Here is a 19,600-nt window from a genome sequence, read left to right as displayed (position 1 = left end):
AGTATCGGGCTTTAAGAGAACGAGTGAGGAGAGAAATAGGATTGTGAAGAATACGCCAAACTTGCTTTGCCAAGAGCGCTTGATTGAATAACCCCAGGTCACGAAAGCCCAAACCACCCCTTTCTTTGGGCCGACATAATTTACTCCAACTATTCCAATGAATACGCCTTTCTTCGTTTTTTTAACCCCAAAAGAAGCTTGCCGCTAAACTGTTCAGCCGCTGACAAGTCAGACTCGGGAGAGCGAAACAACTCATGAGATAGGTCAGGATAGACTGGAGGACAGACTTGATAAGTACCATCTTACCTGCATCCGAGAGGACTTTTTCCTAGTCCTATCAACCAACTATCCAAACATTTAGTAATGGGGTAATTCTATACATAACCCCCATTTTATTCTCTATAGCCCCTAATATTAAAAAAATAATAAAATCATTATAAAAATACTATTTTACCCTCATATTCTAAATTAAAAAACTTAATAATTAATTGTCCTTCGCTTTATACTTGGTAAATCAATTCGGTATTCTCCATCACATAACTGAAGTTATAGCCCAACACCACATATTTTATTAACAAAGCCGGAATCGTCAACAAGAGTTTTTTTTCATAACTATCAATCAAAGAAGAATAAAGAGTCGAGATCTACTCTGAAAGAAAACTAACAGAGCTTTGGTTGTGAAACTATGAGAATTGAATTGAATTTGCGTGAGAAACTGATAGTATATGTTTGGATAGGGTTTTGGTTGAATGAGTTATATGTTGGTTTATTTATGAATTTGTAGAAAACTTAATATAATTTGATTATGTGAATAACATGCGATCCTAAATTTCTTGAAAATTTGTGTTCTCGATGACTGCATCATTTAAGCAATCACAAAAATCGTGCGGCTATCTTCTTCTTTTTCGAGCAAAAATTAGATGTTATTATTAGTTTGATCGACATGTTTCCAAGTATAGGGGCTATATCGAGAAGAATAGAATTATTCTTTTATTTGAGGTTATGAGCAAAATGGGGGCTATGAATTGAATCACCCTTAGTCATGCTCTTCTTCATGGTAGTTTTAGTCAATATTCTTGCTTCATTTTGTCCCCTTATAAACTTATATTCACTATATATATTAGTTTAGCTACGATCTGTAAATTCAAAATCAATCAAGCTTAGATACTCATTTGAGTGGTTGTGTTATGTTGTTAGTACACATGAATATCAAATGCCCACACAAATTGGTGGAGATTCATTACTCAAATTCCATTTTTTAACAAGATGAACCTAGAACAAAGAATATTATGTTTTAATCTATAAAAAATGATTTACTTCACTTACGTTCATGAAACAACTATTGGGTCCTTAAGGGTTGAAAGGACAGGTGTATGGAGGGGGGGAATACACTTGTAGGCTATTTTTGTAAGAATGTTTACTTAAAACAAACACCTTTGTACTGAAAGACAGTTTTACTGCTTTGAAAGTGTACAGTTCAGTTGACAAGAGGTGGCTATTGATACTGAAACAAAGGTTCAGTGGGTGACTTCAGTTAATTGAGCTGGTCAATTAACTTCAGTCCAAGTAAAGCTTCAGTCGTAAGTAAAAAGAGTAGAGTTACTTATTTAACTGACTATCTAAAGATTGATTAGTTAAACCTATAACTCTAACATCGGAATCCCTGGCTCCGTCCCTGTCCAGGGGCGGTACACCGGCCAGAAGGCCACCATCGTGAAGAATTTGAATGGGTGTTACGTGTGGTTGAGAGTTCTTCAGCTTTCCCTGAAATCAACTCATTCACTTATGACATAGCATCTATGTATGTGTAACTTCCTCTACCCCATACAATTTCTTTTTACCCTTTTTATCGAGCGCGATGGCAAGATAAGATTCATATAGATTTGAACCTAAATAATGGGATGAAGGCTCTGTTTTAGTTCATTGTGGTAAACAATCTAGCAGAAGTTTGATTTATGTGTTTCTGTTTTAGGATAAAATTCTGTCGCTTCTTTCTGAAATTGGACAGTTGCTCAACATTTTATACAATGACTCAGTTGTTTTGTGGAGACCAGGAACCTTTTACTTGCATGATATGACTGGGAATGATTATGTAAAAAACTTGTGTGGTATATTAACATGTTTGGGTGCTAAATGAACTTTTGGATCTAGGATATCAAATTGATGGTATTGCCTTATTTTGGAAACGATATAATTGTAAATGCAAGAAAAAAGTTTATACATGTAGGTAGTGCTGGTGCATCTTGATTCAAGATGATGGGGGTGAGGAAGTAAAGTGTTATACTGTAATTTATCGGCACAATTTTACTGCTCAACACATTCAGACGGGATAGCGGTAACCGAAGATTAGTAACCTTTTCACATTCCTAGAATAGTTGGGAGCTCATTACTTGTGGTTGAAATGCTTTAACCTGCTCTCGTTGTTTAAATTTGTTCTAATCATTCTTGATGGTAAGTAGCTCGAACTAACTTTTAGTATCATTTACTTTCTGGCATCAAATAATGAAATTCACGCATTTTGGAGATGTTTACTCTCTCTTTTATTTCATGTTTATTTTGACCTCAGTAACCTCGTTGATCACTGTTGCGTGTGTTTAAGAGTTTGTCTTGTGAGTGTAATGTCTTGAATCATCATAGTTGTTAATCCTTTTTCTTTCCGGATTAAATTGGTGGTTGTTTCAACATCTGGAAAGCACCATCATCTTTCTTGAAGATGGACTCCAATGCTATCAATTCTCGCCTATACTCAGACCACCATTGAGAGGTTTGGACGTTGTGAATGTAGAAAAGAGGAATGCTAACGAAGATGATCACAACACTCTCTTTGTCAACTACGGTTATTCCCTTGCAACCATTATATATGTTTTTGTAGAATAACTAGTTTCCTATTCCTTACAGCTCGTCTCTTTCATTCTTGTCTTTGTGGTTTGAGTGCACTATCTTAGAATCAATGTACTCACTCTGCAGCTGCAATAGCCTGGCATGAAATGAGAAGAGCTTGGAGAGGTGATCGATCTAGTGTTTTTGTAGAATAACCATTTTTTTCCCTTTCATATTAGCCTTTTTGAGTTTGGTAACTTTGTCACAACTACTTTATACACGAACAGAAGATGGTCGAGTTCTTGGTTGCAGTGTGGGAAGAAGACTAATGCGACTCTTTTGGACCAAGAAACGCGTCTGCCTTTCTTGCTGCTTTCGTCTTAACTAGTGCGAGTTTTTGTTAGTCGATGATCTTGGAACTGAATCTTGCACTTCTTGGTGTAGTAGGAGTTTCAAAAATGGATATTGCATGGTTTTCTCGTTTGCAATTCTTTTCCAAGATTGATTGCGTTGTTGAATGCTTCTTTGACTTTTCAAAAATTATACTATGATATATATGTCTACTGAAATTTCCACGTAAATTTCAGTTAGATGATGATGATGATGATGATTTTGTTTTCTAGCACTTTTAAATTTTAAATATCGATTGGTAGGTCATATTCCATTGCAACTTGTATTTTTTGTGGGCTGCTAAAATTTCCTAAGCAATTTCTTATTGAAATTTCTTTGTGGAATTCATGGTGGGTTTTCCTTCAGAAACTTCTTGGAATTTTGCTTCGACTTTTCAGAATTAGTGCATTCATCTGTAGCTTGTATTTATTAATTATTTGAAAAAACATGGTTACGTAATGAAACAGAGTTTGTATTTATGATAAAGTTTGAGATAATATCGTGTCAAATTTGATGCGTTGATAAAGTTTTTATGTGATATTTATATTTACATATTATAAGTATGTATTCGAAAGAACCAGAAAACGAAGCTAAGTATATATATCTAACAATAAGAAATGTAAAAATCATAAAATATGAAGATATTTATATTTGAGGATGACTACTACATATCACAATCGAAACAATTTGACACCATGCTATATCTAAAATGCATTTTTATTCTCCACACACTTACCGAAAGAAGAAAAGAAAAGAAAAAAAACAGACTTCAATTAAGAAACACAAACTCCACAAAATTTTACACACACCACACGCACAAAATACATTTCTATCTACATCTTTTTTCATTTATTTTAGTATTTTTTAAAAGATAACCCAAAAAATTAGGTATCAATTTGTGATCATTTTCTAATACTTCATATAAATCCACATCATAAACCAAGACATGACGCGAATAAATATACAAGCGAATCTAATCACTTATTCGTCTATGTGACTTGAACATTACTTAATTATGATTTTATTGTAAAATATAATTATATTATATTACAAATAATGTTTTTCACGTATTTCAGCTTAGGCTAAAACGTATTTAAAATAAAACTAAACGAGAGTGGATGAGAAGTACCACCCCAAGTTTAAACGTTGAAAAAAAAAGCAATCTTTGAATTCAACGTTAAATTTTCATTTCTTTCCATCAATTTCATTGTAATGGAATATTTTATCTTGGAACATTTTTTTTGAAGGGTATCTTGGAACATTATTGGTTTAGAAAAAAACAAAGTGGGAGTTGCATTTGGGAGACGGATATAATTTTACTCCCTCCGTCCCAAGAAAGTTGGCCACATTTCCTTTTTGGGCGTCCCACTAAAGTTGGCTACTTTCCTTTTTGGGTAAAAATTACACCAAATTAAACTCTATAATTAATCAACTAATCTACACCTAATTATCCTCACTCATTCTCTCTCTCATTTAAACAATCATATCCTCACTCATTCTCTCTCTCACACCGCGCCTCCCTCTCGCCGGAAATTCAGGGTTTTGACCGGCGGATCTAGGGTTTCGACCCTTGATTCTCCTCTCCCGAGCCCATCATTGGGTTCTTCTCGGCCAGAGCTCGTCGCCTCTGATCTGTTCCGATTTGGTGCCGCGATGAAGAAAAAACCCTCCTCAAGTGCAGATCCGGCATCTCTGAGCGGTGGCCGTCCCCCCTGGCACCCCGCTGCGTCCACTGGTGTTCCGGCGTCACCGGAGCCATTCGCCTCTCCGGGTGGCGTCGATCTACACTCAAATCGACGCAAATTTGAATGGAGCCCTGAGTCATTCGCCTCTCTGAGTGGTCGCCGTTCTCCCTGGAATTCCGTTGCGTCCACTGGTGTTCCGGCGTCACCGGAGCCTTTCACCTCTCCGGCTGGCGTCGATCTACACTCAAATCGCCGCAAATTGGTGTTTGAATGGAGCCCTGAGTCCTTCGCCTCTCTGAGTAGTCGTCGTTCTCCCTGGAAGTCCGTTGCGTCCACTGGTGTTCCGGCGTCACCGGAGCCTTTCGCCTCTCTGGGTGGCGTCGATCTACACTCAAATCGACGCAAGTTGGTGTTTCAATCGAGCCCTGAGTCTCCGGCAAAGCCAGAGCCGTATCAGTCTCCGCCTGAAACACCCGATTCCGATGGCTGTGTTGTGGCGGACACACTGTCACCGTGGTCTCTTGGGGAGTATGATGTGCCCCTCGATGAAGACGTCGACACCGCTGGGTGGACGCCAGTGCCTGAGACTGAGATGCAGCCCTCTCCGGCGAAGCCCCCTCCGGTGAAGAAAATGACCCGTTGGCAAACATTGAAGCAAATGTTTCCTTACTCGGTGAGAATGTTCCTTTTAGTGTGTCTTATTTGATTTTGTATGATGATTGAGTGGGGATTAATTGTTGCATTGTTGCTTGTTGGTGTACATTGTGCTGAATATAGATCAATTTACTTCCAAATTCAGGCCACTTTTGATATATTGCTGGTAGAAGCTGTAATAAAGATGAAAGAACAGTTGAGCTGCATTTGAAAATACAATACATATCATATCTACATTCTTTGCATACTTGAGCTGCATTTTTGCATACCTGATTTATGTAGCATCCTTTCATGATTTCCTTGGTCACGGACTGTATGGGCTTTGTTTCCATAGTTCCAGCCGGTCTGTTCTTGCTGTTTCTCTTGGCTGGAAGTTGTTCTATTAGTGGGAAGATTCCAATCTTCCCATCAAATAGGCACTCACCAGAATTTGAAAACACCGGCCTACAAACTGCACACACAAACATTACCTTCTTTATGAAAGCCTTACTCTTGCACGTGCGGTGAGGATCTCCCTCTCCCGGTGTTAGATAAAATCTGTTTGATGCCTTTGTGATGTAAAACCACTTCTCATCCACATGAATGGTGTTGTCCATAGTCTTAAACTTCACAGCCGACATAATGTGATCAAATTCCAAAGCCTCTAGCGAGAACCGTAGTCGCAATAATTTGTTTGGTGCTGTTAAGTCGGGCTTAATAGCACTAGAATGCGCTCTGATCAGCCCTTTGTTTACCCACCTCCAAACAGTTGATTTGCTTTGATTAATCCCCACTGTGAGTCGGCGTATGGTTGATCTTTTTTGTAGTTCCAGACTTTGTATGAGCTCTATGTCGACTTGTATTGTTTTTTTTTCTTGTTGCACCTGGTTTGGCATTGGCTAGATAAATTTATTGACCATTCTCCTTTTGTTTTTTTGCAGCCGCCCAAAGACGAGTAATCGTACGTTGTGATGTGTTGAAGAGGGATGCCGCCTCCTTCATGGCTCCGTACCGAGGCTTGCCATTCTTCAAGTTGGCAAGAAGATATTGCACAATCTTATTTCGATCTTGGTTAGAGAGATCCTTAGGTGGTCTCATTGGTAGATGTGTTTTTCTAGGATATTTGGAATCGGCTGAATTTGTAAAAATGAATCAGCCCTTGTTTTTATAGATGTTCTGCCGCCTTTTTAGTTGTGTTAGTGCACCGAAAATTTTTGGTGGCAAATGAAAATTATGTACTGCCGCCTTTTTAGTTTATCTAACTGAAAATTTGTGTGCATTATTAAATTAGTTTATCTAACAGCCGCTTTTTTCATTGCAAGTGTTTATGTTTAAGTTTTCTCATTGTTTAAAATATTGACTTCCTTAAATATAATGGGTAGATTGAATAAGTTAAATGATTGAATAAAATAAAACTGAAAATTAAATTTAAAACTGAAAATAAAATAAAACTGAAAGTAAAATAAAACTGAAAAGTGAAAATAAAACTGAAAGTAAAATAAAACTGAAAGTTAAAACTGAAAATAAAATAAAACTGAAAATATTGGTTTTAATTTAATAAATAAAATAAATTAAATTTATAAAAAGTGAAAAAGGTGGTTGTTAAGTTAGTTGAAATTAACAATTTAATTAAGTTTCAAAAAGTACATCAAATTTGAGGGGACCACCCTTAATATCCACTAACTATCCCTTTCTTAATCTCCGTGCCGAAAAGAATGTGGCCAACTTTCTTGGGACGGAGGGAGTAATTTATTGTAGAGCAATCCGAATGTTAATCCGAATAAAAAGAAATAAAAGGCGAGGGCCGCGAGACACAGCCGCACAAGTGATGCACAAAAGGATTTTTTCTAAATTTGCGAACCTTCTTAAATCCTACTCTCCTTTGAGTCTTGAAATAAGGCAAATATTTCTTCAGTTTCTTCCAGCATAAATCTCCAAGTATATATCTGAATTTGCGTATTTAGATATGCCTTTATTTGTATGTTGATTTAGTTATTTGATTGAATGTGAATCGTTTAATTTGAATGTTTTCAATCCATGGAAAACCCATTTACGTTTTGCATCGAAGTAAGCGAATTGTGGTTCTTGACAATGAATTCTTTCTCGAGTTTCTGTAAAAATTGATTCTTTCTTTTTCAGTAAAAGGATTGATTAGTAATTGGGTACTTATGTTTTTCAACTATTGAATTTCACGAAAACTACTTGTTTACATTCAGTTTCTTGAATTCAAAGATAGTTTTGGTTGATTTTTTGTTAACTTTTTTGTCCTTTAGGAACCTTGCAGAAGGATCATTTGATTTAAAGTCAAAATGGAGATCGATAAGGCCATAAGAGAAAGTGATGATACAAGGTTGAAGACAAAGTACAACAATGCCGTCTACGTAATCCAAAGAGCTCTTGCTCTTTACTCGTAAGTGCCTTTCGTTTGTGTTTGCCCTCAGCATTGAGGTTTTGCTATGTATTAAGTTGTTTCCCAGAGAAGGATTCTGCTTAGACTATTGCTGAGTTGATTCATATCTTTATATTGTGAGTGGGATCTTTGTTACCGGGCTTAAAGTTTGACATCATTTGATATTCAGTGTGCTGTGTTTGTGATAACTTAGAGGCATTGATGGTTCTCAGAATCAGTCTGTCAATGGTTGCCTTTCGGTTTTCATCTGTCAGAAGTCGTAAAAGATCTTTTGGAATGGTCAATTTTGTAAAATAGAGATTATTACACATTTGAATTGATAAATGCTTATTGTTAATTTTTAGTATAAACGATGATTTCAAATGCTTTATTGTGGTGAACTGGTGGAAATATGAGATGTAGATATTTAATCATTCTGAGCATATGCCGGATGGGGATTTTGAGTCAATGGCCCACGAAGCTGACACGTGTTGGCTTTCACAGAATTTTTAGTTTTAGCATAAGGAAATCCATTTTTTGGTATGCAATTTGTGTTTGGGAAAAAATGTTATAGAAACTCGAAAGCTTGTCTTGTAGGCATGTTATAGAACCTCGCAAGCATGTCATGTTAATTATTTATGCCAAGTATATGGCAATGGTTGTTTAGCAATGTCATCAAACGCCACCGAGAAAAATTAGACCAAACACTAAAGTGATTTTATCGACAGTGTTGAAGAGGTTGCCTTCAGCTTCAATGGTGGAAAAGATTCAACTGTAAGTTCTTACATAAATGCACAAGTTCTCCCATGCCAATATCATTATATCTTTCCCAATTTGAAGAATCTAATAACGGAATATATGATTCTGTATTGGCAGGTTTTGTTGCACCTTCTTAGGGCAGGCCATTATTTGCACAAGGTTGGAAAGAATCCGTCCGCTGCAGATACTGAAATAACATTTCCAATACGGACCATTTATTTTGAGAGTTCTTCGGCTTTCCCTGAAATCAACTCATTCACTTATGACATAGCATCTATGTATGTGAATATAACTTCCTCTGCCCCATACAATTTCTTTTTACCCTTTTTATCTGATCTTTCGTTTTGTAGTTATTATGATTGACTATTGATATGTTATTTACAATTTGGCAGTTATAACTTGCAGATGGACATCATTCGCCTAGATTTCAAGTCAGGCTTGGAGGGCCTTTTAAAAGCACATCCTATTAGAGCTATTTTTCTAGGTGTTCGAATTGGTGATCCAACTGCTGTATGTTAACAGCTTCTTGATCTTGGGTTTTTTAGCATAATAAGTTAGTACGACTTAGAAAATGGTTTTAATCTTCAGGTTGGGCAAGAGCAATTCTCGCCGAGCTCACCTGGATGGCCGCCTTTCATGAGAGTGAATCCCATCTTGGATTGGTCATACAGGTTAGTTCAGTGGATCAAAGTTGTGTGTGCATTTTTTTCTACATTCTCATATTTCCTGAGTAATTGGACTTCCGCATTTTTGTGGTGTGTTATAGCAAGATTTTATTCCTTATTTTACTACTTACTCTGGAGTGTGGGATGATGAAATCTGATATGGGTATGGATCAGTAGTATCTTTATTGAGGGAATTCGTAATTTCATATGTTATAACGGCAAATACCTTTTTCGGTTGAGGTTGGTTAAATATTAAGGAAGTAGAAGAATTATGGGGTCCAGATTTCTCCAAATCTATACTCATTGCATTTTTATTTTTAATTTTATATTTGAAACTAAAGCGACGAATTAATCTAGTTCTTAATCTATTTCCCTTCAAATACCCCCAAAATTCAGATCTCTTTTTTTTTTTTTTAATTAGTTTTATAATACTTACGGAGCTAATGAGACTATTTTAGTAAAATTTAATTGTCTCAATTCGCAGGGGATGTATATTAGTGTTTGGAGCTTGGTCTGACTCCCACTAGCCAAAGTGCCAAACTGATATACGTTTGCGAATGTAAAGCATGAACTCATTCAATAGAGTGAGGAGAGGCGAAAGATTTTGTTCTCCTGGCTAAAGAGATAGTCTAATGATACTCCCTCCGTTGACAAAAAAAATTGTCACATTGTGGACGGCATGAGTTTTAATAAAATGTGAGTGAAGTTGTTAGTAGAGTAAGGGTCCCACTTTAAATATGAGTGGAGTTGTGTTGACCCTGCTACTATAAATGGAAGTGGCAAAAATTTGTGGACAAACTAAAAAGGAAATTGTGGCAAATTTTTCGTGGATGGAGGAGGGAGTATCACGGATAGTCTATTTATATCATGTCGGAACACTTTATTTTGTAAAGCAAATTCTACTCCTTTTTTCTTTTTATAAAGCTAGACGGTTGCTTAAAATGATGTGCTTGAGAATTTTTATAGCTTTTTACATTGAGCAATGATGATTGGCTCTTTGATACTTGAACATTGTTGAAATAGCTGAAGCAATTCTAGGATTTTGGTTTTTTAGAATGGATTGTCTTTCTGCATTAATATGAGGTCTTACCTTTTAATGTTTCATGGCAGAGACGTTTGGGCCTTTCTCTTGACTTGCAAGGTTCAATACTGCAGCCTATATGATCAAGGGTAAATCTTTACTCCATGCTTCAAAATTTCTTCTGATAAAAATGTTAAAATTTATAGCATGCACTTAATGCTATTTTGCTTGTATTTATGCACAAAATATGTTTATGTTTCCTATACATATATGCAGGCAACAAATTTGTTCCCCCCCCCCCCCCGTTCTTTCTTTTCCTTTATGTGAAACTTGTTTTCCTTGTTTGGTACTCAGTCATTCTATTATTGTAATTTGTTTCTGCAGTTACACTTCAATTGGTAGCATTCACGATACAGTTCCTAATGCACTATTGTGCCATAGCAAGACAAAAGGTAACGAACAGAATTACAAACCTGCATATCTGCTTTCCGACGGAAGATTGGAAAGAGCAGGGAGGGTTAAAAAGGGCACTTTTAAGCCATCACCTGCTGTTAGTAATGGCTTTAAGCATGATGACTCACATTTCAAAAGAAATTTTACCGCCTCGGTTATTGCTGTGGGAGATGAAATTCTGTAAGTTCTTTTGTTTGTGATTGTTCTATTGCAAAAATATGATTTACTAGATCTTTTCTCCATGTTCCTTGATGCCCTTATTATGTGGTTGTTATAACTTATAAATGAGGTCGGCTGTCAAGCAGTGGCGGATCCAGAAAAGGGGGGTGCAAGGGGGTTCCCCGGGCCAAATTTTTTTGTGCAGTCAATGCAATTCGTTTTTTGGGCCCAGGTGGAATCCTAATGTGCTGCTTAGGATTAGGGCTCAGTCACTTACTATTATAAATAGTTGTTCTTCCATTGATTCAACAACAGGTACATTGAAAGAACGAGAAGAGCCACCTCTATGCGTTTTTAAAATAAATGTTCCAATCTTCTACAAAAACTAATTTTCATTATAAATAGTTCACAATCTTATTTCAACTAGAGGATTGACTCAAACTCAGCATTGAAAATTAACTAATAGTGGGAAAGGGGACAAAATAACACAAATGTAACACACTAATTAACAAATCACTGCAAAATGTTAAGCAATTAGCATGAATGCTACAAACTCATAAATTAAAGACAAATTCTTCTATAAAAAATGCTTGTATTGAAAAGTAGGAACTGACTTTCTTGCTAACTTTGATTATTAAAAGAATGTGTTATGTTCTCTCTCTCTCTCTCATATCTTATTTCTTAAAAAAAAACAAAAAAACCTCCTGGATCCGCCCCTGCTGTCAAGCATTGCTGTGTTTGGAATTCAGTCTTTTTCATTCCAATGTCTCAGTTGTCTTGTATGGTCATATCTGATAGAGGTATCAGTTTTTTTATAATTAGAAACGACCTATTTGCATCTTGACACGACAAACTTGCATCTGAAGGAAGAGGGTTGCAGTTAGATTCCCTATCCGGAAATAGTGGTCTACATAAATTTAGTGTCTATAATTTTACTGCAGCTGCCACAAGTGACTTCTTGCTAAGTGAGAATTTTCTGTTGGCTTCATAGCTCAGGTTTGGCACTGTCGAGGATCGGATGAGGTCCATACTGTGTAGAAAGCTCCACTCTGTTGGGTGGGCTGTTTCACATATTTCTGTTACCCGAAATGATGTAAGTTTTTTGAGAAATACTGAATTTATATATATCCTTATGTTGTTTCTCAATAAAGTATGGAGTACAGAAGGAGTTTATATAGTTACAACGTACATTGTTGGCATGGATCTCTTAATCATTTTTGTATGTTCGGATGGCTCATCCATGCAACTTGACTCAGTATCTACTCATTTCTATCATTCGATTAGATTGGCAGCTTGATTTTTGAATTTTTATAAGCATCGTCATCATCATGATGTCTCTGAGCCATCAGGTGGATTTCCTTGCTGTAAAAGAATCGGAAATCCTCTATGTTTTCAGTAATCTGACCGAATCACCTGTTTTTGTTCATGTTTTTGAGGAAACAGTATTCTAAGCTTTCTATTGCATTTATATCATGTGGTTGAGACTTATCAAGTATGCTTTAGCCTTTGGGGGAGGAACTGCTGTGTAGCTTTTAAGTCTTTGCCTATATCATGTGTTTAATCCTCCCTTTCATTGACTTATCTTTCCAGATTGATTCTGTAGCAGATGAAGTTGAGCGGCTAAAGTCGACAAGTGATATGGTAAACTTTTTGCACTAAGAGTCAGCTTTTATGGTTTTTGTTGTGTGTGTATACAAGAATGAGAGGTGGCTGTCACCAACTTTTGGCATGGGAGCTTATAGATTAGAATTTCACCTCGATATGGCCATGATACTCGAAACTATCACTGCAGGTTTTCATATATGGAGGGGTCGGCCCACTGCCCTCAGATCTCACTGTAGCTGGTGTTGCTAAAGCATTCAGTGTCCGGATGGTATATCTTGTTATCAATAATTTATATCTGCTTTTACGTATGATTTGATAGTTGTGGCACTAAATGCCGAAGAAACTTCGCGACTCTTTTGCTGGTGTTGCAAATTTATCGAGCTGTACATTCCAGTGTTACTGCATTTACTTGACTTGACACTACTATTTTCTCCCCACTTGAAGGCCCCTGACGAAGAATTTGAAGAATATTTGAGGCATATACTAGGTGAAAGGTGTACGGGAGATAGGAACGAGGTAACATAGTGTATATTTTCTTACTGCTTTGTTATACTATGCTGAAGCTGCATCTTGAAACACCATGAGAAGTGATCAGCAAAAATCAGAAGAAATGTTTATGCAACGAAGTATTCTTTTGTTTTAAAACACGATTTTATGCTGAGGTGGAATTTCGCAGCTGGCAGCGGCACTTGGTTCAAATTGTTCTGTTTTTATTTTCTTTTAATATGCTGCTGGTCTGCAGTAAAATGTTTCTTTGATGTTATTTTGTTTTTCAATTACATAATAATGCCTGGATATTATTCTTCAAATAGTATAATCATATGTGAAAATCAAATTTGGTAAAAGTGGTAGCAGTTGGTGTTGAGGAAGGGGTGATTATTTATAAAGACTATAGTTATTAACTTTTCCCGTTTTATCCTTTCAGATGGCACAGTTGCCCGAAGGCATCACCGAGCTGCTGCATCACGAGAAACTGAGAGTCCCTTTGGTAAGTTTAAAATGTAATTTCCTCATCTAGTACAATATATATAGTTTATAAAACTTCTCCATTTTCGCCTCGTAGATTAAGTGCCAAAATGTGATAATTCTTACTGCGACGAATGCCTCTGAGCTGGAAAATGAGTGGGATTGCTTGATCGAGCTGATGCCATCTGACGGACTTCTAGTAATCACCGAACCATTTGTTTCAAAGAAACTGGCAACAACACTTTCCGATGTAAGTCTTTTTCCATCGTCTCCTTTCGTCTTCTATCCTTATTGAGCTAGAATCGATCTCACATAAGAGCTGAACGCATATAAATACGAAGATGCATCATATGGTTTCGTTTCTTCTTGGAAATGTAATTTTCAATCATCTATAATGCAGTTAGATGCTGCTCAGCCTCTGTCTGAAATCTGCTGTAAATTTCCTGACCTCCACATTGGTAAGAACACTTTTCTTTCATCAAAAACCATACTTTCATCGATCATTTCAGCGTTCGTAGTTTCCTAATCCGGTTTTCTTGGGACGTGAAGGGGCGTATCGCGAATCAAGAGGAGGCTCTTTGATCATAACAGTCAAAGGCAAGGTACATCAATCTTTACCTTCTTTTCTTTTTTGATGATATTTGACTTGTTTTGAGATTGATTTTTGAAGAATTTATTGAACTTGGTTTATAGGATATATCAAGAATTTCAACAGCTGCTGATGCATTATGCAACAAGTTTGGTTGCAAGGAAATTGAATGACTACCAAATGTTGTGGAGAATTACACTTTCCTCCCCTGGAGTTTCAGAATTATGAAAATCCTCCCCACATTTGACATCTGCTGTATTCTGTTGACCTTGGCATCTAAGGATTTGCTTTTGATATACTTGATCTAATGAATACAGTTGCTGTTTCAACAGCCATACTTGAGGCCTTGAGGGATTTATTGTAATTTAATCAAGTCTTTTACGCTCTAAACTGTACTCCCTTCGTCCTTGAAAATTGTGATCTTATTACTATATTGATGTCCCTGAATGTTTTAATATTTTCTTATTTAAAAATGATCCCACAAATTTTTCCTCACTATTTATAAAAAGATGTGGGACCTAATCTCCACTCAAATACAATTACCATATTTTTTCTTAAAATTTGCGCCGTCTCCATTGGGTCATAATTTTAAGGATTCTAGTAAAATTAAACTTCTAATAAAACTACTAATATTCATTTGTATTGTGTTTTTACAGAATAAAAATATTAATCTATGTGGATGAAAAGTTCTAATGGAAATATCATTATTTAAATAAGGGGTAATTGCCTGTAAATTCATAATGTTTACACGAAATTGATTTTAGCTCCTATTTTGAAAAATCTAGCTTTAAAATACATACTCTTTCATTTTGTCTCGTTTTTGTCCGGTCACCAATTTTTTCTTATGCCGGCGCAGGAAATTACACGGTGGCAGTCGAAAATTGACACCTAAGCATTTTATTGACATGTAGAAAAAAATAATAATAAAAAAAATCCACATCATCATCTTCCCCCTACCCGCCGTCGCCGGCGACGGTGCTCGCCGCCCCCTCCCCCTCCCCACCTCGCCGCCCCCCTATTCAGTCGAGCCCAAGAGAACCGGCGAGCTCGTGCTGGCTCTGATCTCACCTGCCTGAAATTCCCGACTCCCTTTCTCTCTCTCTCTGGTCTCTCCCGCCGCCAACCACCGCCTGAAATTTCCGCCGCCAAGTCGTGCCCTAGATCCCTTTATGTCTATCGCGGTCTCCTTCCCCACCTTGCTCAGTTTCCCTTGCCGCCACCACACACACACACCCACCACCGGAAATCAAAGGGAGAGGCAGAAATGGAAAGGAGGTGGTGCAAAGATTTGGGGTGGATGGCTGACGGGGTCTGGGGAGGGAGAGGGCCAACGTGGTCTGGGGAGGGGAAGGAGGAGGGGGGTGGCGGGGGCCGGCCTGGTAGCAGGCGACGGCAGGTCGGGAAGGGTAAGTTACGGTTTGAGAGTGGGGAAGGTTGGGGAATATGATGTGGATTTTTTTTAATTATTTTTTTTTCCACTTATCAATTATAGATCGAATATGGAAGCTCGTAATTTTTTTTTTTTTTTTTGAAAAGGATGTAATCATAGATTAAGCAAAGTCATCAAGAATTACATCATGGAGCCACTCAGGATAACAAAAATCCCAGCACTCATACTTCCTAGTTCTACCGGCATGTTGGGCAAGCAAATGCGCTGCTCTGTTGGCTGAGCGGCGTGAATGGAACACTCCAATGAGCAAGCTCTCTCGCGCTCCACTGAGAATTTCAAGAATGTCGTCCGGGAGGAAATCTCTCTCATCATCAGGGGAAGCCATGATTCGTGCAGCAAGCAACGAATCTGTATGAATCTCGACAGGTTGCAGCTCACCTCTGACACTTTCCACAATACCATCCACCACCGCCATGACTTCCGAGATCATTGCATTGGAGGAAGGTCCTCTATCTTTGGCCACAGCTCGAACCACTCTGCCCCTGTCATCTCTTATCACAATCCCCGCCCCAAAAGAGTTTCGACAGGGATTGAAACAAGAGTCAACGTCCACTCTAAAGCTCCCTTTCGCCGGTGGTTTCCATCGGTTGTCCCCCACCTTCACTCTCAGCGAGCTCTCTGCTGTGGAAAGAAAGCGTGCCGTTTGAAAAGAATTCCAAAAGGTCATGCAGTCCCCCTCCGTTGGAGGAGCAATGGGGCTGCCATCTCCATGCGTGCGAGCACAGTGGAAATTCCAAATTTTCCAAAGAATGATGGCCCAAAGTTCAGTTGTTTCCTGTTTGAATTCAGAAAGAATAGCAGCAGCTCCCACCTCTCGAAGAGTCAAACCACGCATCTTGTCCATGAGAACCCAGAATCTCGTCTCTTTCCAAATTGCCCTTGACACCGGGCAAAACAGAAGACTATGGTCAGTGGTGTCCCATTTGTCTCGACACCTCTCGCAGATGCCTTCAACAGGGACATGGTGTGCCCGAAGATTGCACGCCGTTGGAATCAAGTCGTTGTAAGCCCTCCACAAAAAGATTTTAATTTTTGGTGGAACTGACAGATTCCAAACCATTCTTCCCCAGAATTTCTTGTCTTTCTCACTGCAAAAAGGGCTTCGGTCAAAGTACCCAAGCTCGAGAAGATACGCCGTTCTGACCGGAAAGATGGAAGAAATGCTCTGGCCACATGAGCAGGAAGCTGTTTTGAGGACACCGATTGGTGAATGTGGGGATGTCGACGAGAGGCAATGGAAGCTCGTAATTTTAATAAGCAAGGAAACGAGTTTTGTAGGCAACAAACAATAATTTCATTCAATTTCCATAAAAAAAGAATACGCACAGGCACAAAATCTGGTAAAATTATACTACTAGAATGAAGAAACATCTTATCCAAGTGATCTACAAACACAAATATTTACCAAAAGTGAAATTAAAATTTGCGACTACTTCTAGAGCTAGATGCAATATAGATCTACAGTCCGTTGCGATCTCCTATGCGCAAACAATCCATTAAACCGCAAAATTCCAGTAGATCATCAACTAAAAGCCACGAAATTTATTCTTAGTACTGAATGTTCAACAAGATCTGGAGATCATGAGTAAGATGAACGCAGATGTCCGGCAAAGCTCCGCCGAACAACGGTGGCGCCGCCGCCGTTATTTACTGGCAGCGGTCGTTCGCCGCTGGTATAAGAATCAATGACGAGCAATTTACCGACGGCAACTCGCTGCCGGTAATTTGTATACCGGCGGGTTTCCTTTGATTACCGGCTGCAATTGTCGCCGATAAATCCGGATTTTTTTGTAGTGTCATTCCTGAAAAAAAAATCACGAATCGAGTTAAATAGGGTTTGGACCAGTCAATTTCTAGGTTTGTGCGGGTCGGGTCTAAAATCAAAACCAAAATTGTTGTTTTGGAGCTTAATAAATAATCAATGAATCCAAGTCAATCCTGGTGAAACCCGTCCATTGACTTCTCTGTGTCCAATAATTGGATTTTCCACATTCTAATCATTAAGCAATTTTTCTTTGTGCATTGCAATTATCTAAATAATTGTTTAACTATATGATGTTCTATGTAACCATTGTTGGCCACCACATGCGTCTTTGAATTATCCTTACTCATTTACTCCTACTCCAATTTTAACGGGATGAACCTAGAATAAAGAATATTATGTTTCAATTTATAAAAAAAATAGGAATTTTTTCTCCAAAGCTCCTAGGGTTTTTCTAGGGTTTGTGAGAATAGCCGTCGCCTCGTGGCGTGTTCTTCCCTCTTGCTAGGGATTGTTGTTGGTTTGGTTCGATGGATCCAGATGAGTTACAGAGATTGGTTGATCAGTTGAAGTTGTCAGGGGATGTGGATGGTGCCTCGGTAGAGTTAAATCCGGTTTTAACCGAGACTCTACGGGAGAACTCGAAGCTGTGTTTGGCTGGCAAGGTCTTCGCTAGCCGCCAAGTGAACCGAGAACTTCTTCTCGCTCAGTTACCGAATATTTTACAACCGAAATATCGCATTGATGTTGAAGTTGTGGGGGCAAATATTTTTCTGGTTACGTTTCGATCAACGGGGGATAAACTTCAAGCCCTACGTGGAGGGCCGTGGCATTTTTTCCAAGATCTATTATTGTTTTCGGAGATTGAGGGTTTTCAAAAACCCTCGGACGTCAAGTTTGAGAATTTTACAGGTTGGATTCAGTGCCATAATCTCCCCTTGGCGTGCATGCACTCGGAGGTTATTAAAAGTATTGGACAACAAGTTGGCACTGTTATGGATATTGATATGAGAAACGGCGGATCATGTGTGGGTAGATTTGCACGTGTTCGGGTTTCCTGGCCTATTTCTAAACCTTTACTTAAGTGTGTCAGACTCAAGCCAGATGGAGAGATAGAGGAGGCTATTATTATCCTTCAGTATGAGAAGTTACCAAATTTTTGCTTTAAGTGTGGAAGATTGGGTCATATCACGAGATTTTGCGAAGATCCAGTGAAGGCGTCGGGTTCTATTAATTATGGAACGTGGATTATGGCGCCAAAGGGCTTTGAAGTTAGGAAGAAGGGTGGGGGTGGATACGCTGCAAGTGATATTTCAGGGCATTCTAGGTCTTCTACTGAGGATAGGGAGCCAGAATCTGTAACACCAGCCCTTGGTATTACAGGGCTCAATACTGCTCCAGAGTATATCCACGAGAAGAATAGCTCTTTTTCTCCTGGTGTTTCTAAGGTTTTGGAAGGGGATGGGGAGGGGGTTGTGGAGGAGGACATGGTGGTGGAGCGGACGGAGACGGGAGATGAGGTGGATAGGGAGAGGGTTTTGAAAGAGAAAGAGAAGCTGGGTGTGAGTGAGGGATCTGAGGGTGTTAAAAGGGTGAAGCAACGGGTCCCTAGTTGGAAGAGAAGGGCGCGGGTAGTGTCTTTTGGAGGGCGTACAGGAGCTGGACGAGGTCGAGGAGGGAGGGGTGGCAGAGGTTTGGGGGTTCAGGAAGTGGTGATGGGCTCGGAGGGTGAGAGGGCGGATAAGGAGGGACTGGAGGAAGAGAGTGAGAGGGTTGTTTTGGAAAGGCTGAAACAAGATGGTTCTGGACAGTCTCGGAGGTATAAGCGTAAAGAGGGGAGCTCTCCAGCTGAAACGGAGGTGGGAGCTCCTAAGAAAAAGTTAGCCCGTTTAAATGAGGATCTTGAGATATCTTCAACGGCGGAGGCTGCGGCGCAGCCCCGCCGAGCATTATGAATTGCGTCGTATGGAATGCTCGGGGTCTGGGCAATCCTCGAGCATTCCATGAGCTACGCCGGTTGGTGACCGGTGTTAGGCCTAGTCTTCTTTTTATTTCAGAAACGAAGACTTTTGCGGGAAAGTGTGATCGTTGGAAATTTATTTTAGGTTATGAGGGGCACTTTGTTGTCGATCCTCGAGGAGCAAGTGGAGGATTGATGTTATTTTGGAGACATCCGTTAGATGTGGTTATTTCTAGTTATTCCTCGGGCCACATTGATTGCCGAGTGAATAATGATGGTTCGGTCTGGCGTTTT

The 19,600-nt window shown here is 38.8% G+C and overlaps 1 protein-coding gene across 2 annotated transcripts; it reads left to right on the top strand.

Annotated features, from left to right (window-relative positions):
• The first annotated feature begins 7,281 nt into the window (after window positions 1-7,281).
• LOC130992595 (uncharacterized) lies at window positions 7,282-14,565 on the top strand. 2 transcript variants are annotated; one of them, XM_057917295.1, is made up of 17 exons: window positions 7,282-7,427; window positions 7,802-7,938; window positions 8,646-8,691; window positions 8,794-8,954; window positions 9,069-9,186; window positions 9,265-9,347; window positions 10,452-10,511; window positions 10,747-10,995; window positions 11,971-12,067; window positions 12,565-12,615; window positions 12,767-12,847; window positions 13,024-13,095; window positions 13,505-13,567; window positions 13,643-13,795; window positions 13,946-14,003; window positions 14,095-14,147; window positions 14,239-14,565. In XM_057917295.1, the coding sequence occupies exons 2-17, from the start codon at window positions 7,838-7,840 to the stop codon at window positions 14,305-14,307; spliced, it is 1,515 nt and encodes a 504-aa protein (XP_057773278.1). In that variant the 5' UTR covers window positions 7,282-7,427; window positions 7,802-7,837; the 3' UTR covers window positions 14,308-14,565. The 2 variants fall into 2 exon arrangements, with proteins under 2 accessions (XP_057773278.1, XP_057773277.1); XM_057917294.1 differs by having other exon boundaries at window positions 7,308-7,466.
• The last annotated feature ends 5,035 nt before the right edge of the window (window positions 14,566-19,600 follow it).

Source organism: Salvia miltiorrhiza, chromosome 7 (assembly GCF_028751815.1).
Source record: "Salvia miltiorrhiza cultivar Shanhuang (shh) chromosome 7, IMPLAD_Smil_shh, whole genome shotgun sequence".
Taxonomy (NCBI): Eukaryota; Viridiplantae; Streptophyta; class Magnoliopsida; order Lamiales; family Lamiaceae; genus Salvia; species Salvia miltiorrhiza.
This window is presented reverse-complemented; position numbering and strand designations above follow the sequence as displayed.